Raw genomic sequence first — 23,455 nt, forward strand, 5'->3', positions numbered from 1 at the left:
TTTGAGTGTACACAAAAACAAATATACGTATGTGATAAATAGACACTCAAAAGTTTGATTTTGTTGTTAAAATCCACTTTGAAGATCTTAGAAACAGACTGATTGCCCTACTGCGCAAGCTCTGTTCACTGCGGAGTGATTCACAGACCAAACACAAATTACAAGGCAATTTATTGGGTTTGTTTGATCTGTGTATCTCTCTCATTTTGAAATCTGGCCTACATGTGCTAGAAGCAGCACATGCTCACACCGCAGTCGTGGAGAATGGCTCTTGCGCAGAAGGTGAATGGTGTACTTTGACATGGACTTGTCCATTTCTGAGAGGCTCCAAGTTGAACTTAAAGGAAGACCAAGCACAGAGACTACTTTTCAGGTTGGACTGACATCTACTGGTTAAAAGCATGCTATTGCAATCTGCTATTGGCTGATCTTGGTTACCTGTGATATATAAGTTACCTGTTGTTTCAAGGTTTGCTATAGATCAGCCAATAGAAACCAAGATCATATTTCATATTTTGCATATTTCCAAATAAGACCTACCTATAACTCTACAAAAATGTCTTTTGCAAAATACTGACAGATCTTTAGTTCTTCACAACTGCCTTTCATCACAAATCTGATGAACTGAAAATTTGATGAAGCATTTATTAATCATTCTAAATCTTATCACTCTATATTACTTCATGTGATTTAACACACTATGGCGACATGATTTTCATACATGGTGAAGTGTCAAAGGACACAAACCTGGCCTCTAGCCACCCAATTTCTTGAAAGGGTTTCAGAAACTCAAGTGCTGTAGAATTTTTCCAACCCATAGAAGACCATGTAATCCATCAGTTGGCGTTAAAACATAGTCACCAAAACTGAGTTACAAGGTGTTCACATGACAACAGCGCTATGTAAATCACATCAAATAAAATGATCCTGTGAAGCCTGATGGTGAATGCTGCAATGAGCCAATTACACTGAGTCAATTGCAACCATCTTTGCCCATTTGCACAAATCACACAATGATTATGAAGCTAGCATGACTTTACTTACAAGAAACGTGTTGTGGGTATGTGGATGTCCACTATTACTGGATACACTAAGCCTACAAATGCAGTCCCAATTGTGAAATTGTCACAACCCCTTATCAGTAAATGCAAGTTGACTTGAGTCCAAAAGCTGCAACTGATACAGCATGATTTATCAGTACTGATCACATGATTATGATGTGATGACGGATTGGCAACATCTAGAATGGAAAACCGGTTTTAGTTCACATGTGCTTGTGAACCTTGAGGCACTTGTGTAATTGGAGATCGTATGCACACAGCTTCATTAATGTGTACTTATTCTTTAATAACTGGTCCCATAGTATGCTGTAGCCCTTTCTGAAATATCTTAGGCTAAAATTATATCTTGATGTGTAGATTAATTTTGCTATTAAATCTGTGACATTTCTCGAATGGGAATGACAGTTTTTGTCCATGACATAACCAATTATCAGATGATTAGATTTCACATGCAGGCAAATCTGACACGAAGACACTCAATGTGTTGGCAATGAAAAGATCTTACCTTGGCCAGATGCATAGAAAATCACTTTTTTAATGTGTGTGTGGGTTGGGAACTTTTAGGATCTTGGCAAATTCTATGAGTAGGGAGTGCCAATATAAATCCTACACTGATTTGATACTTACATTTTAAATTTGTCTAGCTATGGGTGAAAACATGCAAGTATGCTCTCTTTAAGATCAAGTCGTTGAATAACCCCCTACCGTATTCTGTATACACTGTATTCTGGGGCATCATTGGAAATAAGAAAGTAAGTGCTAACAATCTTGCTTGTCAAAACTTTTTAATGAAAATATCGACAATTGACTCCAGCAGTCTACTTCAGCTTCTTCTTGGGTCGCAGGTTATTGGTGTGTCCACACTTCTTCTTGCGGCAGTTGACAGCACGTGAATGCAAACGAGCATAGCACCTGGCATGAGGGGAACCAAATGTTAGACCGAAGTACCCAGCGTCATCCTGTCTTTCTCACCAATTCAAGTCACCGGTGTCTCCCTCTTTCTCCCTCTCTTACGGACACAGCACCAAGAGTAATCAATGTCTTCAGTCATATGTATCTCTGCCTTCGTTCCAAAGCAAAGGCGTCATCACCTAAGCTCTACTCTCTGTTAAGTACACTCCAAAGGGCCACTACTTGAACTCCACCAGCTACCCTACAATGTTATCATTTGGCTTGGATTAGAATTTATTTATTATATTAATAGCTTTGCCTGAAAGGAGCAACAAAGCAAGAAATAAGAGGTTTTACATTTGACATCGTCTTCTTTTGAGGTAGCTTGTGCAGGTAGCGATAGTGCAAATAAAATGTTACTCCTTTCTGTCCCTGTCCCTGTCTCTTTGAATTCTAATGTGATCAACATTACAAATATGACGATGTGCTGTGTGTGCATACGTACTTGCGGCAGACCATCTTGTCACAGTTGTACTTCTGAGCCAGCTGTTTGAGAGAGGGCTCGATGATGCCCCCTCTCAGACGCAGGACAAGATGGAGGGTGGACTCTGGGCAGAAAAAGAAATGGGCAAGTCATTTAAGACGCAGCAATGATAAAAGAGACTGTTGACAACTATTATTCCTGTCTACCTTATAGCATCTGAGATAGTTTAACACTGTGGAGGTTTAGCCTACCCTTCTGGATGTTATAGTCAGACAAGGTGCGTCCATCCTCGAGCTGTTTCCCAGCGAAGATGAGACGCTGCTGATCAGGGGGGATACCTTGAAAAGAAGGTAGTGGCAAATGTGAATGAGTGCTCAGGTTAGGGATGGAAAGTCATGTATCAGTCACTCTTCAGTCTCTAATCTTACACTAGAAATGAATGGGAGTTGTGTGTCCAAAAAAATGGGTGAGAAAACTGAATAAATACATTCCTGCAATTGGTGGAGAGTGCTGCCTTTACTTGGAAGCAGGCAGTTAGTAAGCTTATCTTTGGGTTAGATACTGCTGATATCAACTGACCCTTGTTTCACTTATAACTACACTCTACTCCATGCGATTGTTATTGCACCTCATGCCAGTGGTTTTCATTTGGTGACTGCATAGTTGGTGGTGGCCCATACATTTCCTAAGGTCCATCCCACAGTTCAAATACTCTGAAAAAAACACCTGTCACACTGCCAAATCGAACTGCTTTAGTGATTTAGTGAATGAAGGCCTTCCCATTGAGGGGATTTTTTTTTACTCCCTGATTAAGCTAAATCTGTGTCTGGGAAACTATCCCACAAAGTTTAGGCAATTACACAACACTCTGTCTGAGCCAAATTAGATTTTAACAGAGGATAGGATGCTACACTTTTCCTTAGTCTTAACAAGAGATTTAACTGTGAATGAAGGAAGAGAGATTAAGAAAACATGAGTTCAAGTGGTTGACAACATAAGCAATATACAATATAAATACAATATAAATAACATTTTTAGTTGTCAAAAATTTGATAAAATTGTAGTGGTGATACCTGTGGATCCCCTGATCCTTCACTATTTGTGGTTGACCATTCATGAAGCCATACTCGGGTTTGTGTGTGTAAAAAATGAATATGTGCTGCCATAGCTGATCACTTTAATATTAAACAACACACATCTTCCTTTTGAAAAACTCTTGCGCAGTCAGAGGGCTTATCTTAGACTACTTCAGTGGCCACTAATATGTTCTCAGTCACATCCACACACGCTTGAAGTACCTTCTTTGTCTTGGATTTTGGCTTTGACATTCTCAATAGTGTCACTGGCCTCCACCTCAAGGGTAATGGTTTTACCCGTCAGTGTTTTCACAAAAATCTGCATCTCTGGTTACTATAAAGAAGAGAGAAAATGTGTCAGTCAGACGAAGACAGGCCGACAAATACACAAGCGATGCACAAAAGACTAACAGAGATAAAACTCTCTAAATCTGCTGCCTTGGATTGATGGCGTACTTAGATAACAATGAGTTACTTCCTCATATTTAGAACTGACATAACCAAGGTATTTGCTGTACTCCACTATTTCCCACACACTCCTTTATACCTAGAGCTGATCGTTAAGAGGCTTAACAGACAGGAGTCACATTGACATTATTATAATATTATAATATCACACTGTACATGAAAAACTGCTCACATGCCTATTAAACAAATTCTGACTATGAACTCAAAACCTAAACTTAATTCCAAGAGTTTAACAGGTAATACCAATTTATACATAACACACCACAAAACAATCTAGTTGAAAACTGCGCAGGTAGCCTATATAAGAGCATTTACCAAAACATAACAAAAAGATCGTCTTCGAAGTAATGAAATGTGCACTCACGTTGAGACCATCCACAAGTAGGAATCTGACGTTGCCGGTCCTTTGCGTCAACCGGGAGACAAGCCAGGGAGGTTAGACAAGCTCGTCAAGTCCAGATCCGATCTGTTCCTGACAGGAGGCGGTGGCTGAAGAGAAGCTGACAAGTGCTGACACGTTATATCTGATATACCTTTATCGGGGGAGAAGATCTGAAGATAGGGTCGTATCAGACATGCAGAACGAGATGGCTTGTCTCACAGATCCCGATTAGTAACATAATAAAATATCAAAGGAATTAAATAAATTTGTGTCGTCCCTGGGTGGGCTCGAACCACCAACCTTTCGGTTAACAGCCGAACGCGCTAACCGATTGCGCCACAGAGACAACTGTACATAAACTCACACAGAGAGCTCATTTGATGCTGTGTACTGTAAAGATTACTCAGTAAATATTTACTAATACTGATACCATTCACGACCGATGCGTTATCGCCCCCTTGTGGTACAACACGCTCATGGCGCCGTTGAATACACGAAGGATACAATATGTTTTACTCACCAAACAAGTCGACGCAAAAACAAAATATCGCCGCCTTCTTTGTCCTTTCAGTCTTCTCTGTACAACATAACTTGCTGTTTGTTGCACTTACGGATTGTATTAATTAAATGTTGCTAGCTGATGTTGACCGTTTAACGTTAACTGCCTGCAACTCGTGCTATGGCCCACAAGTAGTCGAAAAATATTTACTATCCATGTAAAAAACATTTATGGTTAGACAATAATGTCAAGTCGAAATTTAGGTGAGCCGCCTTGTGTCTTCAACCAACGTTAAACTGGTAAAAGCTAGCTACTAGCGATAACACTAGCAACTTTACCTTTAGCATCTGGAAAGGTGTTGGGGAATTCATACAAGACCACTCCAATTCTACAAAGAAAAGGCACGTTTAACTAAATCAAACAAAACATTGCCTTAATTGTGTATGACTGATATTGCCGCATAACTTGCGGCTGACGGGGAAAGACAGCGAATTAAATCGCGAAAACACCATTCCGACGATGGTTGCGCATGTTCAGCTGTGCAGATGTGCCATTCTGAAAATGTATCACGTGTTAATTCACACTGACGCAAGTGGAATGGGAACGGGCGACTCCTTTATGTCGAAGTAGAATATTTAACGTTACCTCATCAAAATAATTGTATACATTTAGACTTACCTCTAAACCTCCATTATCACGTAATAGGGGGCTGTAATTGTGTGTTTTCTTTCTGTCGCAGGTAGGCTATAGACATAAAGATTATTAGTGGCGTCTCAGCAGCATTAGGGCCGGCCACCAGATGGCGCTGTGCAGAATCTGTAGCTTGCTCGCATGCTCCAGAAAGAGACCGTGAAACTGCGCCCACTACTGGTAAAAAAAAATCAGCTCTCTGAAAACGACGGGACGTAATGTGCATTTTTCAGCTTCAGTAAACTAGACTTTCTGTTTCCTGCTAACTAACTACTAATTAGTAATTTGCCAAAAGAGCTACTTTTAACCATGAATCGTGGATTATTTGACCACTCCTAGTATGAGATTACTGCCATGTCACGCGAACGTCTTTTTAAGAAGTGAACTTCATTGGTGAGTAACAATAACACATTATAATTGAACTAAAATATGGCACTTGTATGGCTTTGGTTTGCCTGCTATATATGGAGAGTGCACTGGAAGTTTGGTGGTATTGATCTGGTAGTAAGTTAGTCTTGGTGATATCAGGTCTGGTTATGGGTTTATTAGCTGCATTGGTTGGTTGGTCAGCGTTGGTGGTGGTGTGGTTTTAGATGGGTTAGGGTTAGTATATGGGAGATCACTACTGGCATAAAGGTCTTCATGATAGCGTGCATCTGTCTGTCACGCCAGCTTTGTGTGTGTGTGCGTGTGTGCGCGCGCGCGCGTGTGTGTGGTTTTTGTCCTTTCCAGTGTTGTTGCTGCAAATTATATGCCAATGGTATGACACCTTCTCAAACCCTTTGGAGGATACTCTGACTGAACTAATTTGTTACGAAAGAGTATTGGCTATAAAACAATAACTTTTAACACAAAGGATGCTTGTTACCATTGTGGTGCTATGAACAACATCTGTTTATCAAAAATGGTATTTCCCCATGCACTAAGAGAAGGGCGTGTTGAATGTGGCAGGCTGGTATCACATCTACAGTGACCCCTAATCCAAACTGGCCAGCTGATACTGTGCTCTGACCTGCTTTCCATTATGCATGTAGAGCCATGTGTGTAACTTAAGGAGCATAAAAAGACAGATTTCCATGGCAATAGATAATTAAATTGCTCTTCTTCATTTTAATAGGCAAAAGTATAGGCTCAAAAATGATAACTATAAAAGAATGAATAGAATTCAGGCATTATGTAAGACAATATAATAGACCATTATTGTTGCAATAGGTCTAGCATTTATTTTATTAGGCAGTGCACACTAGTTTCTCCCTAGAGAGTGCCTGTATGATTCAAAATCACAGAAGATGGTTGATGATTGTTATTGAAAATAGTGTCAAAACTATCATGTCAATAATCATCACAACATAACATTTGTCTTAAATAGTGAAATGAGGACTTTATTTACAGCAGTTAAATAAATGTATGTGACAGTTTCACTATTTTACATTATTGAACAATCATTTGTGTCTATACTGTGATCTACACCAGGTACCTCGTTCTTGGTTTACTATTCTGCTACAGCTTAGTTCAAATCTTTTTTTCTTTTTCTTTTTTTTTTCAAACCTGTACTTAGCCAACTTGCTGACTGACAAACTTTTGTGCAAAAATAGTCTACAATGTAGGCTACAATGGAGTACAGCACAAGCAGGTAGACAGGCACTGAACTCACACTGCATGATGAACTTACTAAGCACAAAGGTTGCCATCCCAAGCCAATTTTTTTAAGAGCATGGTGCTCAGGGAAAAAAAAAAAAGTATAATTCTTCAACACACAAACTCTGATTCTTCAAATTTTAGCCAGAGCCACCAGTCGAAAGAGTGTGACCAGGTTCATCTTCATGTGCCATACAACTGCTGCTTAGATACAACTAAGGTTAGGTTGCCCTAAATAACATCACCATGCTGAGACGCTTCATATTCTAAAAAATCAGACGGCATAGAATCCAAAGTCACTTAACAAGAAAAGATGGTATGAACAGTGCTACCAGTGCACACTACCTTGTGTAAACTGAGTCTATCTGCAGTGTTCCCTGTAGCCCCAGTGGCCTAATGGATAAGGCACTGGCCTCCTAAGCCAGGGATTGTGGGTTCGAGTCCCATCTGGGGTGCATGTCAGCAGAGTGGCGCAGCGGAAGCGTGCTGGGCCCATAACCCAGAGGTCGATGGATCGAAACCATCCTCTGCTAAGCATGTTCTTTTCCACGGCCTTCTAGTGCCATCAGTTATGTGTTGAATCTGGTATTAGCAAGTGACTCAGCCCTTTACTCATCTAATCCCTTTCTCATTCAGACATGAGGCAGAGTGGCACAAGCATGCTGGACCTGTAACACAGAGGCTGAAGGATCAAATCCATCTTATAGTATTCACTACTCAATGGCTGGCTTAAAATTCAGTGGGATAGCATAACTGGGGCTAAACTGTTAAAAATGTTGAAGTGCGCTGCTACCCAGACTTTACTGAGCCTTACGCATTCTGTTAGCGACAGAGGCCCTGTGGTTGGTCAAGTTATTTAGGACACAACTGTTGGTCAGCATAGACAGTTTGGAGTTAATGGTGTCTTTACTCTTCTCCCAACAATAATCTCCTCCTTTATCCTTTTCTTCCTCTCCTCCTTTGTCCTCCTCGTCCTCCTCCGACTCACTCTCCTCATCGCTGCGTTCATCTTTGTCCAGCTGCAGGCAGAAGTACATACAAGGCTTAAGATGTATGACAAAGTTACGAAACGATGAAAATGGGTGTATCATTTAAAATATCGGATGCTAAATCTAAATTACATACTGGCTGTTTATATTAAATGATTTCCCCAGGAGCAAAGATGGAAGGATTTCTAAGATTTGTCTTTGCTAATTCTCACCTTTCCCAAGAAGAGGAACTTGTAGGCCATGCGTAAGATTAAGTACGCCCAGAAGATGTGAAGAGCTTGCAGCACTATCAGTAGGATGTTGAAAAAGTAGTAACCGACGAAGGGTTCAAAGACCTCCATGGACAGTACTAGGGTGGTATGGATGATTCTAGAAAACATCAAAGAAGTTTATTTAAGTTTATTAATTAAGAAAATGTTCATTCATATGTTCTTTCATACGCATTTTTATCACCACTAGTGTAGAACAAAAATGGACAAACCTCAATAGAGAAAATCTTACTTGCTGGGGAAAACCACCAGGCGAGTCACAAGGAAGACCAGAGCAAACACAATGAACAGTGTGTCACACGTTTTCCTCCAGCCAGTACCATAGTTGAACATCTTGGCAGACTGCAACAATATGAATGATTAAATTGATTAAAGAAGCAATACAAATCACAATGGAATTACCTTCCAAAGCTCACTCTAAAAGAGAAGTTATGAGCCAAGGCAGGGGATAATAGAACATGAACATGAAACCAAGCTGAAGACTTCAGTAAGGGGCAGATATGAGGCTTAATGTCAGTTCTGTTCATACTCTGTGATGAAAAAGGATGATAATCTGTCTACAGACCAAAGCAAGATACATGTTTGCAATGTTATCAGCATCATTGGTATGTGTTTTATTCTTGACCTTGGCACATGTTGGCTTTCACATCTCTTATTGAGTTCAAGAATCTAGGACACCTTAGATTTTTTTAAATATTTCTTAACCCATTTCAAATGTATAACCGCGTGTTTTGTGCAGGTAAACAAGAGTCACCTCTAGCTGCAACATTGCCTGTAGCGATCAGGACTCAGTCACAGGACCTGCCTACCGAGCCAAGTTCATCATCCTGCAGGCCACTACAGAGATCTCAGTGTAGATACTTATTCCCTCACATTCGCCTCAATCCCAACGCAAACCTCTGGCCCATGGAAGCTTAAGCCGGGTTGTAGCTTCCCTGGTCCTCCAAATCTACCTTGTTCCCAGCTTTTCTCAAAACGGTGACATGCTATAGAGACTAATCCTATTTTTTAAATGACATTTAAATACCCAATATCCCTGTTTAGCTATGGCTGTAGTAGCCCTAGTCTGAATGTAAGACACAGGGGTCCAAAGCCACCAATTGTTGGTTTGAGTCCAGTCAGGGTTGCATGAAAGCAGAGTGGCACAGCATAAGCAAGCTGGACCCATGACCAAGAAGTCAATGGATTGAAACCATCCTTTGCTATGCATATTTTGAACCACTGAAGGAAATGACAGGGTTCCGCACATATGTATCCTCTTTGCACGTTAAAATTTATTTTGTCAACGTTTCGGTACGGAGACCTTTCTCAAGACAGTGTAAATAAGACACATCACCCTATATATACATATCAGTAACACCTGTGGTGTGGGTGGAGTTCAAGTACACAGGGTGATGTGTATTTACACTGTCTTGAGAAAGGTCTCTGTACTGAAACGTCTACAAAATAATTTTTAACGTGTTAAGAGGATATGTGTGTGCGGAAAACTTGATCTATTTGTGGTTTTGGCGAGGTGTGCGCTTTATTCCTCTTTTTCTCTATTTTGAACCACTAGCCATTACATAATATACACTTGGTATTCACAAAATAGTGTATATGCGTGTGAAAACTAGCCTACTTCCAGCCTTTAGGGACACATGAGCCGTGTGTTTTACGTGAGACTGCACGTCACCTCCAGCAGGATGTCAGAGGAGTCGTGAAGCAGCATGACCAGGGTGCCGATGCGAATGTAGTTGGCACAATAGGAGAAACTGAGCAGGAAGATGGTGGCAAAATGGTGGATCACCTGTTCCTTAAAGTCCTGGCAAAGCGAAAAAAAAAATAAAAAGTATTAACTCAGTGAAATAGAATGACCTTCACGTCACTCCCTTTTAGGTACATTTTGACCTAAGTCAAATGACAGAATTTTAGTAAGTGTTGGTGATTTATTAATGATCCTTCATTCTCCTCTTTTACCGGTCATATCAACCAATCCCCTGCTGTTACAGTCACTCATTAACCATGTGCAGAGTAAAGTTCATCATTAAAGCGGAAGTGAAGTTAATGCAAGTCATCAAGTATGAAATACGACCAGGCTGAAGCTAACATACCATAACACCTTCAGTTATGCATTTCTCTAAAGGCAAAAATGGGCAACATTGTGAGGCAATGTAGATGGGCAACTTAGGAGTGAGTCAGTTCTGTTACATTTCCAGTAAATGAATGTTGAGCTCCTCACCTTCCTCTTGATGTCCACAGAGACCCGGAGGAGCAGAGAGCAGTAAAAACCCAGCTCCAGCATGTAGTACCAGTAATGGGCTCTCTCCATTGGCTGTAGATGAAGCATTGATCGAACGTCAGTACAAATTAATTCAAAAACACCTGAACATTTCAGTACTGATGGCAGCAGTTCTACTTATAACAGCAGGAGAAGACTAGACTCAAATTCACAGCTCAGTATTAGCAGATTCCACATAAAACATTCTCATCATTAGAGCTGTGCAGATTTTAATGTAGTCTTGTGTTACCAGACTTTAAAGTTTCTTGAGCAAAAGAAAGACACGACTGAGACATTTTAATAAGGCACACTCAAATAATCCAAAGCAATGAGATGAGGCAGGTTAATGACATCCTCACCTGCAGTGGATAATGCCTCCAACATTCCCCGCGGTCCCAGAACCAGGGTCTCTGTAGAGGGGAGAGGAAGAAAGGTGTTGTACTGTGCAAGTAGCTTACAAAAGGATAGCAGTGGAAGTCAAAGAGTAAATTATTGGATTATAATGATCACCTCTGATTCACTGACGAATGATGGAACAATAATAGTATTCTGTTACTACGTTATATGTTTAGCTTAGTAAAGCTTTTTGAAACTAATACTCACATCAATCAAGCATGCCAGTCCAGCCAGGAAGGCTATGAGGTAGAAAAAGAACCTCCAGCTGCAAAATGGTACAGCATTTTAGAACAACATTAAAACAAAGGCCACTTTAAAAATTAGGAACAGATGTAGGAAAAACCCTTTGACATTCAATGCAACTTTAGAAGTCTGCCATATTAACTTTGGCAAAGGTAAGTGACTTGAACAATAGTTTGGGGTTTCCAAGGGTTTTTCCCAAATTTCTCTACGTTTTGCAGTGGGTTGTCAAGGAAGTTGTTGAGGAAGAAATGGAAAAGTACCTATACTGAGCAACATTCTTATATGCTCACTTAATATGTATCCTTTGACTCATATTTACACCTTAAGTGCCTAAAACTCAAGAATACTGAATCTGCTTCACCACCAACTCTAAAAGTAACATCTTGTGTATTTCTCACAGAACTGTGAGCGTGGAATGTGCAAATGCCCAAATGTCACAGAAAACACTGACCAAGTGGCCTTGGCAAAATGATAATTTATCTTGTAGAAGACGATGGTCACCTCTTATTACGCATCTCCTTAAAGTGCTAGAACTATAAATACCACTGGTTGTTCAGTCTTGTTCATATGACCTTATATCTTTTGACCAATAGCTTTATTATATTCTATCAATATTAACAAAATCATGAATATTCAAGACTATAAAACTCTGTGTAATCATCCAGATTTTGAGTTCCTTAGCTCCCAACCTGCAGATTGAATAAACCTGTCAAACTGCCACTCTCTCATCCTGAGTTTTCTTCCACAAAGCGTTCTTGCGAGGAGGAAACAACAATGAAAGGCTTGTGGTCGGCACACCGCTTTAGTAGAGAAAGCACTCACGCCGCTTCACCAAACTTCTTGGTGTGGCAGGGCCTGTCTTGGTTTCTGCGAAGACGGAACCAGGTCTCGATCTGCCTCTGGGTTTTTCCGCACAGCGACATCAAACTAACAATCTCACTCTGAAACACCAACGCAGGGGAGGAATAGATGAAGCAGAAAGTGATAATGGGAGAATATTGATAGGGGGAATAGAATGGCACACACAAAAGAGGGAATGACAGAGGGGAGAAAGAGAGGAAGACAGAGTACTCATCATTTAACCATCTCACCTCTACCATCCACTAAATGGATGCTAATGTTAATTCACATAAAATATCTTGCAACTGTAGTAGCAAAACATGAAATGTCAGATCAGCAGAAACGGGTTTCTGTCTTTCTGGTGTTTGTGATGACTGTTGAAACAGGTTAAAGCACTCATTCAGGTTTTAAACAAACAGCCCCACTGGGATTAATTACATTGGACTATATATGGTGTAGTAAAAACCTTTTTTTTTTTTTATCATAGGTAGTATTTTGTATTTTTAAATCTTATTATCAAGCATTAACATGGTACAACTGGTAGCACTTCTGGTTCATATGTGATGAAGATCATGAGCTGGATTTAAACTGAGAGAGTTTGTGGCACATGCCTCACCCTAGGCCACAGAAAGACTGTTATGTGGTAATGAGCAGATACACATACACACACAATACTAGCCAATGATAACACGTGTGTGTGTGTGTGTGTGTGTGTGTGTGTGTGTGTGTGTGTGTGTGTGCTTAATTGTATGTGTCTTCTACATTGCATGTGTTGGTGTGTATTCCCCCAGGCCTGGTTTTCCAGGAACAAGGATGTGTGTGTTATCTTTATTGCCATCACAACAGTCATGTTATCCTGCAGCACCAAAAAAGTAAGTTGAATGTGTGTAACTATATACAGATGTGAAGCAGAGTGTTGCTGAAAAAGAGCATGCTCAGTCAACCTTCCCCGGATAAAAAAAAAAAGGTTACAAAATAAAATCAGATGATAACTCACATGTTCTACCCTTGTGTGTATCATATGAGGCCTTTTCATACTAACCTGTGACGGCTGTCTGCTTTGCTGGGTGTAAAAGGACTCCAGCTTTGGGGAGGGGGCAGCAGTCATTTGCGGTCTATTCCTCACCCCCAAACACCTGCCCATGGGAGGGGCAAAGAACCTGGGGGCAAGGAAAACAAAACACAGCTTACACAAATGATGATATAGCACCGACTGTGGGATAGTCATGTGCTGCACTACAGTTGTTGTTTAGCCATACACAATAAACCAGCGAACCGTTTAGAACTAGATTACCTGCAGGCTAACCAATCTATGTTAGAGTCGGCATCAAAGCAGTGCAATCTGTGTGTGTGTGTGTGTGTGTATGTATTAACAGTAGTAACACTGATCTGTGTTTTAACTGGCTTGAACATTTGATTCCATCGACTCAGGGTGTAATCAACCAAAACAAAGCCTGAAGATGGCAGAGCAGCTCCGCAGATACACACAGACTATGATAGGCAATTGTTTGTGTGTGTTGTGTGTGTGTGTGTGGGTGGGGGGGTGGGGGTGGGGGGGGGCGCGTTGGGGGTTGGGGGGGGGGGGCTGCTCCCTTGTTCCCTTTACCTGCTCCTATCCTTCTCATGCACCATTAGCTCCCAACACCTGCCCCTTTCTCTCTCTCTCTCTCTCTCTCTCTCTCTCCCTCTCTCTTTCTCTCTCTCTCTCTTTGCTGTCTTTAGTTTCTCTTTATATATTCTTTTCAAGTTGACCACTGGACTACATTTTGGAGATAATGTCAAAGTCAAATCTAAAATTCATCAGATGAGGAAGATGCATTGCATGTAAACAGGATTATGTCCACTGCCTTAGTTTGAAATAAACTCCACTGAATATCCTTAACTTAGGCAAGGACAGAGTAGAGTCCTACTTCTCTCTCTCTCTCTCTCTCTCTCTCTTTCTCTCTACCTCTCTCTCTCCCTCTCTATGCCTCTCTCTATTCCCTAAAGGCTTTTTCTAATGATAACAATACCTGCTCTGCCAAAACACCTGCTCGCTGGTCCACAGCTCATATCCTCTTACAAATTCACCGTCCTCCAATAGCGACTGAGCGCTGGTTTTTCAGTCAAATTGAGTCTTGGTTGTAGTTGGGAAATAGTGCATGACATTTTGGAATCTAGTCAAATAATACTGGCCTCTTGAATCATCACAACACCCGCAGCTCTGCTGCACTGGCAGATGGTTGTTCTTCTTCACAGAGGGATGTAGAACTGGGTATTTTTTTCCATTAAGTCAGATAGGTGTTAATTCTTCAAAGGACTTTGTATACAGTGCTATATTCAATAATCATTCTGATGTAGTGTGTGTGTGTGTCTTGGGTGCAGGGAACAGAGAAATAGACAGAAACAGGAAAAGATAGAGAGAGAGAGCGAGAGAGAGCGAGAGAGAGAGAGAGAGAGAGAGAGAGAGAAAGAGAGAGAGAAAGAGAGAGAGAGAGAGAGAGACAGTAACAGTACTAATGATGACATTTTCCTCTGGGTTGCTGCCACCTGTAAAGGCCATGATATCTGAAACATCACCCAGAACGTTCGAGAACAGCAGAATCGGGTGCATTTTACCTCTCAAACAGGTAGCGCAGGGCGACAAAGCCCAGTGCCAGGGGCAGAGCCAGCAGAAGGTCCCGGGGCCGGGGCCGGTCACAGTCCGCCAGCTGCTCCATGTCCTCCCAGGTCACTCCTGGAGGAAGCCAGTAGTCCTGCCGCCACACGTCCGGCAGCAGCTCCATTCGGCCTCTGATGGAGAGACACATACAGAGGGGAGGAGGAAGAAGAAGAACTTTAAAACAGGAGTTCCCAAACAGGTAAGCCAGGGGCCCCCGTTTTGTAAGATTTTGTCCGAGGGACCCCCGTCTGGGTAGACTTTGGTTGTTGGATTTGATTTGGTACAGAATGGCACAACAGTTTATACTGTAGGCCAGGAGATAACAGAGAACGATCAGTCATATGTGATTCTCTTCGTGATATTCACATGAAATATAAGTGAGTTCAGTTCTAGTTTTGCTGGATGAACCTCTGGAACTTCCTCTTTCTTCCCCACTTGGGGAACCACTGCTTAAAAAGCCTTGTATATGCAGCCTGCCTAGTGTGTGTGTGTGTGTGTGTGTGTGTGTGGGGGGGGGGGTTATGCAAATGTGAAAGAGGGACAGACAGACAAAAAGAAAAAAAACTGTCTGCAGATCTGATCAATTTTGAAGGCCTACATAATTGGTCACGGCTACAAAACAGTTTTTACTCATCTGATATCTGTCTACAAAAATGCCATCAAAATATCGTGAAGATTAAACAATTATAATAATCGTATAATACATTTTAGAAGGATACAGAAAAATGTATCAGCGAAACTTTAAACTATAATATCCTATTGGAAAATTATATGAATATCATAGGCCTAATGATAAATAAAGTACACTACGGCCAATATAAATGCATTATTGAGTGCCAGAGACACACTGTAGGTCCCTAAAATAATATATACTGGTACCATAGGAGATTAAAAATACCATTAAGCACGATAAGGTCACTATAAACTTACTATTGAATACTCCAGTCACACTAAAGTCCCTATAGAAATACACAATAGAAATGTTTTGGGCTACTGATTTTTCGTTGAGGTGATGTGTTTTTACTTGAAAACTAGGCTGAAAACAGAATGCAATGTTAAAAATATTCATTTCAACTGTGAATAATAACCCAACTTACTTGTACTGTTGAAAGAAATAGGCTGCAGAGCGGCGACTCACCTGTCAGCTGCTCTAAGGAAACGAAGAATTTAACTTTCCTGACTACAAGTTAATAAAATCCACCACGAATACTGAATTTATAGATTTCAGCCCGTTGGCTGGGGATGTGCTCAACTGCTACCGTATCCTACCGACAACACTGGTATAAACTGAGCCGTTTGCTGATCACGGTTGAGCAGCGTCAAGTCAGCCAGAATAAAACAAACTTCCGGTTAGAACCTTCAAAATAATGGCCTTTAAATAAAAGTAATAGCCTTGTTGATGCACGTTGCAACGTTTTTTGTGTGATCCGAAATACCCCAAGTACCAAAGAGGAAATAAAGGAAACATTTGCAGAGAAACCTGTTGTAAATGAACATACAATGTTGTTTTTTTCCAAAAAGTTATTTCACAGCATAGATACGCAGTAATACAGGCCTATATAAATGCCACATAAATCAGGGTTGTTGGAAATACACACAGATTCAATCATAGAACACAGACAAATTGGAGGAATCGACTGTTCTGCACATCCAGTACGTAATCTTTTTTTTTACCCAGTAATAAATGAATGCTTTTATTTTGAAGGTAAAATCGCCCAGCTTCCGGTATTGTTCTGTCTATTTCTAGCGGGATTGATGCAGCTTCACGGTTGAACGGCTACAATAAAACACCCGGGGCGTCTCCTGCTCAGTTAGTGACGATTCATACCCCATTAATTTCACCTTAGCAGTGGCAACAACAGAGATAAAAAGGAATCAATAGGCGTCACTATTGTAATTGATTATATTCGACAATCTGAGCAACACCTGTGTAATGACGAACACTAAAACGGTCTAAATTAGGTCTGTCATATAACTGTGTAACATAAGCCTGACATATGTTTGACTTATGACTTATGTCATAATAATAGATCAAATAATAGTAATAATGATAGAGTATAATATGCTTTGATGTTACCAATCATTTCATACATTTAACTAATACTAAATAAACTAAACTTGGCCAAAAGTTTAGAAATCAGATGCCAGAAAGTGGTTTAGTTACACTGACCACAGACTTTTCCCTGGTAACCACTGTCTTAGAAAGCAGTTGATGATCTCACACCCATAGCAACAGTCCAGGACATTTCCAGGACTTCAAAGTTTGTAAGTAAACACACCTTGCCAGGTAATTCTATGTGCATAGCCACGCTGTCGCTTAGGCTACTTAACTTCACTGAGCAAAACTAAGTACTGTCAACAAGGGCTCCATGTTTGAGTGTGTGTGTGTGTGTGTGTGTGTGTGTGTGTGTGTGTGTGTGTGTTCTGAAGCTGCATGTCATTGCACACCACAAACGCAGATGAAACACCCCCAAAACACACACACACACGCACACACACACACACACACCTTCTCTTAAACCCATACCTCACACACCAACTACCCCCCACCCGCACCACACACACACACACACACAACACACTCAAATCCTCTCCACACAGCCATCCTTCCCTAACCAACAGACTGAGGCTGATAGTATTGTAGTGGCTGTGAGATAAGCAGGCTGACTCCTGTCTCCTGATAACATCACTACTGTTATGCAGATGGGCCATTCTTCCTTTGTCATGCACGTAAGCAAATAACACACCTGTGTTCTGTGTGGATCATAGGTTTATTATTATAAATAAATATTGTAAAAGTAATAATGTGCAAAAAATGTATGTATGAGACTTAGTGTATATGTATTTGTGTGTGTGTGTGTGTGTGTGTGTGTGTGTGTGTCTGTGTGAAAAGGGAGAGAGTGTGTGTACATTTTGGCATAAACAAATATGATTTGCATTTGTCTGGGTGTGAGCTATGCATGTGTACTATGTATGCAGTCTCTGTGTGTGTGTGTGTAGGTTTGTGTGTGTGTGAGTGGTTTGCATACTGTATGTTCCTGCCTGACATATGTGTATGACATTGGAGAGACACAGAGAGAGAGAAAGAGAGACATATTTGTTTCTGCTGATCAAACATGCCAATTAGGTCAGGGAATTGAAAGAGTAAGAGAGAAAGAGAGAGTGGAGGAGGACAGCGTTTGAAACAATACCAGAGGTGTGGCTAGTGGCTATGTGAGATGAAGTGAGACAGGTTTAGGTGATAAGATGATTATGGTTGTCTTTGGAAGTATTTAGCTGCTTTGCATCCTCCTCCTATCTTAAACAGGCACAGGCTGAGTCGCTGTCATCGACACAGTAGATATTTTATTTTACTTGCTGTGAGAATTAGTCCCATCTGCTGAGCCTACAACACCAGCTGTAGCTCTCTTTACTTAACATTTAGCAGGTACAGAAAAAATAATTATTCAGTTATATAATCAGAAATAAATGCAGTGTGAACCACAGCAATGGCATCAGCTGCTGGCGCCATCACTTATGGTAACAGAATACAAAACAATTTCTCCCATGCAAGTCAGGTGTGACTTGGTGTTTTTCTGTGATCCAACAATGTGCATTCATTATTTACACGTCCGTGTGCATGTGCACGTGTGTGTATGTGTGTGTTTGCATGCGTGTGTGTGTCTGTGTGTGTGTGTGTTTGTGTGTGTGTGATGGGAACTGGAGTGCCTTTGTTCTATTATCTAGTAACTCAATTGTCAGAAACCACTGAGGCACAAATCTGACCTGCTAATTGCCGGACTAATGAGAGGGGTTTACTCTGCAATTCCAGCCATCTGTTGCAGTCCAATAAACTGTAAACAGCAGAAACAGTATCTTCGCCCAGTTAACAATGTCTGTGTTAGCACAGTGGCAAAGTTTCAGGCTACAGAATATCCGGCTCTCACTTTGCCCTCACGAATTCCCCTTTTACTACCAATGGAAAACAACATGAATATTATAGAATTCCCCATACTCATGTGGCGGTATAAGTATATTCATTCATACAATGTTGAAAGCTAATAGCAGTTAAGGCAAAATTGAAATGTTATAATAGAGGTCATTAACACTCTCCTACGGACTATAAGTGGCTGTTGCCATTTCTTTAGGTTATAAAACAGTCTATATTTCCAAAGCTAATATCGAAACAGCTCTTAGGGGAATGCACTGTGCAAATGGGCACCGTTACTAGTCCATCTTTCAGCTTGCTTAAATGAAATTTGAGTGAGTGAGAGCAGCATTATGCAGTTTGTCAGATGTTTAGAACACTGAGAACAAGAACAAACAAGAACTGCAACTTTGTAACAATCCACTTGTTTCCTCACAGTGAAGAACCCAGCTGGAGCAGCAGCTGGGTTGAGCCAACAGTAGAGTGGACTGGCTCTTGCAGTGCTCAAAGCATCCAGAAGAGGTCATCAGCGAACAAGAGTGAGGAGCTCCTTGGTAGCATCGCTCCCTTTAATGCTTCACAGACTGAGGCAAGGGAGACGCACACAACCTGCCAGGAAAGGGTTTGATATTGCTAGTTGAAGGAGAAACCCACTGATAGGCCCAACTGAAAAATGCACAGTCAGGAAATAAAATTGCACTTCATAGTTGTACAACTTGAATTGCAGTAGTGTTTTTGACCCATTTGTAGGCAATGCCATTGTCTGTGACACTTGAGTCATATATCATTGTTACCTAAATCAGATGGAATACCTCAAACTGTTGCTTGGTCTTGCTGCCGCACTATTCTGAGGGTGAGGAAACAAGTGATGTCCATCGTTTGGAAAAGCATATCATAGATAGTGCAGTAGCCTCTTATGTGAGCTCTCTTTCTCCCCTCCAAACAGGCAGAGTGCTCTGATGAGGGTCTAAATCACTCAGCGTAAGGATATATTTCATCTGGGGGGGTGATCTGACTCTGCGAGGGCTGATCCTTGTGAATTAAGTGGCTGTGTCTCTTTACGAGCCTCCTATTGATTATTCGATTGATTTCATTTGCTCTAAATCTTGCTGATATTGATTTGAGGGCAACAGTGAGGACAACCTTCGTTCAAGTAAAAGTTTATGTGTGTGTGTTGTGTGCTGTGCGTGTATGTGTGTGTGTGTGTGTGTGTGTGCATATGTGTGTTTGTAGTATGTGTATGTGTTCTGCAGATTTCTTCCAGGACGCTGATGGTTAAGTAATCAGACCTTATAAAAGCAACACAGGCAGACAAAAGCTTTTATTTCATTACAAAACCAAATGCCACTGTAAAGAAAACATTAGGAAAATATCTAATTTTCAAGCAGACTTACAAGCAAATACAGAGTCTACATCCAGGAAGCTGGACCATGTACAATAGTTTGGCATTTTGATAACAAATCAATATATCTATGAATCAGTAAAATAATATACCAATCATAAACTATTTATAAAGAGCTTTTTCAAAACCAAATTGCAAAGGGCTTTACAATAAAACGAGGGCAGAAACAATATTACAAAACAATAAGTGGCAAAAGGAGCAGTAACATCATAGTATGAAATAGATAATAGCTTTTCTCATATTCCTAAAGGCACTGTTGAACAGATTTGGCTGGTGGACTGGCTGGGGCCTAAAGGCAAACAGGATTACAAGAAGAAATTGGTATACATGCATTTCATAAGTACAACTTTATATGACAAGTCTGCAGTCAACGCTATGACCCTCCGCATTCAGCCTCGTAAGCCTCTTAAAGGGATGGCGACATTAAATAGTAAACCTACAAATAAATGCATTGTGTTGTGTTGCCTTTTATGTATTATAAATCCTGACTTTTATGGTAGAACAAGATTGCATTTTAGGGCATAGAGAATGAAAAGAGCAATATGAATGGCAATATTAAAACTCAGTTTCAGCAACATTTGGGCACAGGTCTTATACAACAGAGGCAATTTATGTGATACCCTCAAATCACAGAGGCTGGGAGTCCCTTTGGTCGATTAAAACTCATTTTACCTGAGGATCGTCTTAAAAGTGGTAGAAATGCCACACACACAATATCCAGCATGGCTCACGGCTTAAAAAAAGAAGGTTTCCAGAGCAGATTTCACTTTGACAATGAACAGACAGAGAAACTAATATGACATCCTCTATATTTTTGGTTCAGCTGCAAAAAAACTGAAAAAATACATATAAAAAGCTGGATGTACCTTAGCTGTCATGCTACAAAGGCAAACTGTCATTTTCCCATTTAGGACAGTAATCTGACATATAATCAACAAGTAAAAGTTTAGAATCTCAGATCTTGCCTCTGTCTGTAATAATAGCGTATATTAGTTCTGTCTGATCTACTTCCATGTCCCTCCTAAACTCATTTAATCTCTCTTTTATTCAATCAGGATATCTCTTGCAGCAGCAGTGCTCTCTATTTATAATTCATTCCTGGGATTTGTCAAAACATTATAGAATTACAAAATGACATGATAAACAGAGTTCATTAAGTAATGCTGCGATTCCTATCTCTCTCTTCCTGTAGTGTTTGTCACTCTCCAAACTGCCGTCGAACCATCATACACCGCCATAAGTCTTCATCTGCACACATCCAATCCCTTCTTTTTATTAATTAGTAAGACGTATAAATGTTCTTTTGTATAAGCGCTCCTCTTCTCTCTGCAATGCTGCATTTCCTCTGTATATAGCTGCAGTTTAATGCTTTCGATACAGAAAGCTCTAGTAGTTTCTCCAATTTTACAGTGTTTTGTTGTAACTGACAGTTGGCATTGCCCATCACCCCCACCACATACACACACACACACACACACACACACACACGCACACACTCACACACACACGCATACACAAAGAGAGAGAGAGAGAGAGAGAGAGAGAGAGAGGCATTCATGGCCCTGGGACATGGCTAGACTTTAGTCAAATTTGGTTTGGATGTTAGCGGGAGAACCAGTTTTTTCAACACCTGGAGATGAGGCTTTGGAGATAGAAGGATTTTGCATTGCGCTTTCAATATGCATCATCTATCCACCTTTCACAAAATCATAACTCCACCTTCAACTTCACAAAGCACCTCAACAGGGACATATTTACCTCTCATTCCACTCTTCTTCTCCCTCTCCATCACTCCCCCTCCTCCCCCTATCCCTCCCTTCCCTCTACACCAACGCGTAGTCGAACTGCCCCCTGTCCAGCCCCTCCTTATGGTCCGTCCACGACGATGCGGGCATGCTGCTGTAAGGGTCCAGTAAGATGCGGACACAGCGCACGAGCAGGAAGAGCAGCAGGAGCAGCAGGAGGCCCACGAAGCACAGGGCCATCCCCTGCTCGGCGTGCCCCGCCATGGGCTGCAGCACCGCCGGGGCCCTGGGGAACCCGGGCGGAGCGGGGGAGGAGAATTCATAGTCCACAACCCAGTAGTTTGTGTCGCTCATCTTGGAAGTGAGGGGGTGTTTTGAAGATTAAAAGCACTTACTGTACCGATTTTGTTTCGCAGTCAAACGGCGTGAGGAATGGCATCGCTTTCGTCCCCTTTAGAGAGGGGGGCAGTGTTTCTGTCGTTTTGTTTTAGATTGTGATTTCTTAAACCCGACCTGAAACCCGGAGGGAAATCACATGGTGAAATCTGACAGCCGTCGACAGAGTCAGCAGATTTACCTCAACCACAATATTTCCAGGTTTAGGTGAACAAGAAATGTGACACAGGGCAAAGGAAATGTTCCCGTAGAAAATGACAAAGGGCAAATCACCGGCGCAAATTAAAAAACTCTCTGGTGAACCGACTGGCAAGCTGAGGCACGCTCAGCGAGGTTTAATTAGATTGAACTGGCTGGTGTTCAGGTGTCCCTTCTCTCTCCCTCTCCCTCTCTCTCTTTCCCTCTCTCTCAAGGGTTCCTCCGTCAAGAGAAATTAACGATACAAAAGCTGAGGTCACGACTTCAACTTCAAATTGTCTGCGCAGTCCCCAGTGGCCACGGCAGATGTTTATTTGTCAATATTTTAAGTGTCATCCAATAGTGGCCTTAGGGGGGCCTTTATTGTAATTACAAAGTGAAGGTTGAGAGGGAATATAAATCTTAGCTGAGTGGCTGAACTGATGTCCCATGGATCAATCAAAGTACTTGCAGGCTGGAAATGGTCCTTGTGCTGCTTTAGAGAATGCCAGGTTGACTGTGACTGATCTTGTATAATATCTCCATCCTCATCTGGAGTCTTCAGGGCAACTCTTCATTCATCAGATCACCTAAGAGAAAAAGTAAAGACAACCCGCAGCATGAGAAAGTGGCTTTCCAGCATACAGTCTTGTAAACATAAGGACAGTGGAAAACCACATCACACCACAGCATTTTGTTTATTTCATACATCTATTTCATACATATTCATCCTCTCTATTCATCTGAGTGCTTCATGTGAGGAAAAACAACAACTGAGAGCAACTTCCCTTTCCTGAGCTCAGGTACAGTATGGCACAAGATAAATAAATCAGATGCTGATGACGTGAGAAAAGGATGTGGAAACCCCTTAGAGAGTTGAAGGGCTCTGCTGCGCTCTCTCGCGCAGAAATACTCTCCATAGTCTCTTTAATGGGCCGTGGAAAGGGGAGAGAAGGTCTCTTGCACTAGGTGCACTCCTCAGTCAGCATATTCTATTCCAGGAG

The 23,455-nt window shown here is 41.2% G+C and overlaps 3 protein-coding genes and 2 non-coding genes across 6 annotated transcripts; 1 reads left to right on the forward strand and 4 right to left on the reverse strand.

Annotated features, from left to right (window-relative positions):
* Window positions 1–1,829: 1,829 nt before the first annotated feature.
* On the reverse strand, window positions 1,830–4,457 carry LOC139909279 (ubiquitin-ribosomal protein eL40 fusion protein-like). The gene is made up of 5 exons (XM_071896297.2): window positions 4,345–4,457; window positions 3,735–3,846; window positions 2,688–2,774; window positions 2,458–2,560; window positions 1,830–1,973 (listed from the first exon to the last, which is right to left on the reverse strand). Exons 2-5 carry the CDS (start codon window positions 3,835–3,837, stop codon window positions 1,880–1,882), a joined length of 387 nt encoding a protein of 128 aa, XP_071752398.1. The 5' UTR covers window positions 3,838–3,846; window positions 4,345–4,457; the 3' UTR covers window positions 1,830–1,879.
* Window positions 4,458–4,634: 177 nt separating this feature from the next.
* On the reverse strand, window positions 4,635–4,708 carry trnan-guu (transfer RNA asparagine (anticodon GUU)). Its single transcript has one exon. It is a non-coding gene; the product is annotated as a tRNA-Asn (tRNA).
* A 1,998-nt stretch (window positions 4,709–6,706) lies between these two features.
* LOC139909280 (ceramide synthase 2-like) lies at window positions 6,707–16,083 on the reverse strand. Of its 2 annotated transcripts, XM_071896301.2 has the most exons (11): window positions 15,928–16,083; window positions 14,782–14,955; window positions 13,226–13,343; window positions 12,166–12,284; window positions 11,308–11,365; window positions 11,064–11,114; window positions 10,666–10,758; window positions 10,120–10,248; window positions 8,680–8,789; window positions 8,391–8,547; window positions 6,707–8,208 (listed from the first exon to the last, which is right to left on the reverse strand). In XM_071896301.2, exons 2-11 carry the CDS (start codon window positions 14,946–14,948, stop codon window positions 7,990–7,992), a joined length of 1,221 nt encoding a protein of 406 aa, XP_071752402.1. In that variant the 5' UTR covers window positions 14,949–14,955; window positions 15,928–16,083; the 3' UTR covers window positions 6,707–7,989. The 2 variants fall into 2 exon arrangements, with proteins under 2 accessions (XP_071752402.1, XP_071752401.1); XM_071896300.2 differs by lacking the exon at window positions 15,928–16,083 and having other exon boundaries at window positions 14,782–14,972.
* Window positions 7,572–7,644, forward strand: trnar-ccu (transfer RNA arginine (anticodon CCU)). Its single transcript has one exon. It is a non-coding gene; the product is annotated as a tRNA-Arg (tRNA).
* A 5,873-nt stretch (window positions 16,084–21,956) lies between the features above and the next one.
* On the reverse strand, window positions 21,957–22,232 carry LOC139909317 (cortexin-1-like). The gene has a single exon (XM_071896349.1). The coding sequence runs from the start codon at window positions 22,230–22,232 to the stop codon at window positions 21,957–21,959; it is 276 nt and encodes a 91-aa protein (XP_071752450.1).
* Window positions 22,233–23,455: the final 1,223 nt, after the last annotated feature.

This window comes from Centroberyx gerrardi, chromosome 13, assembly GCF_048128805.1.
Source record: "Centroberyx gerrardi isolate f3 chromosome 13, fCenGer3.hap1.cur.20231027, whole genome shotgun sequence".
Lineage (NCBI taxonomy): Eukaryota > Metazoa > Chordata > Actinopteri > Beryciformes > Berycidae > Centroberyx > Centroberyx gerrardi.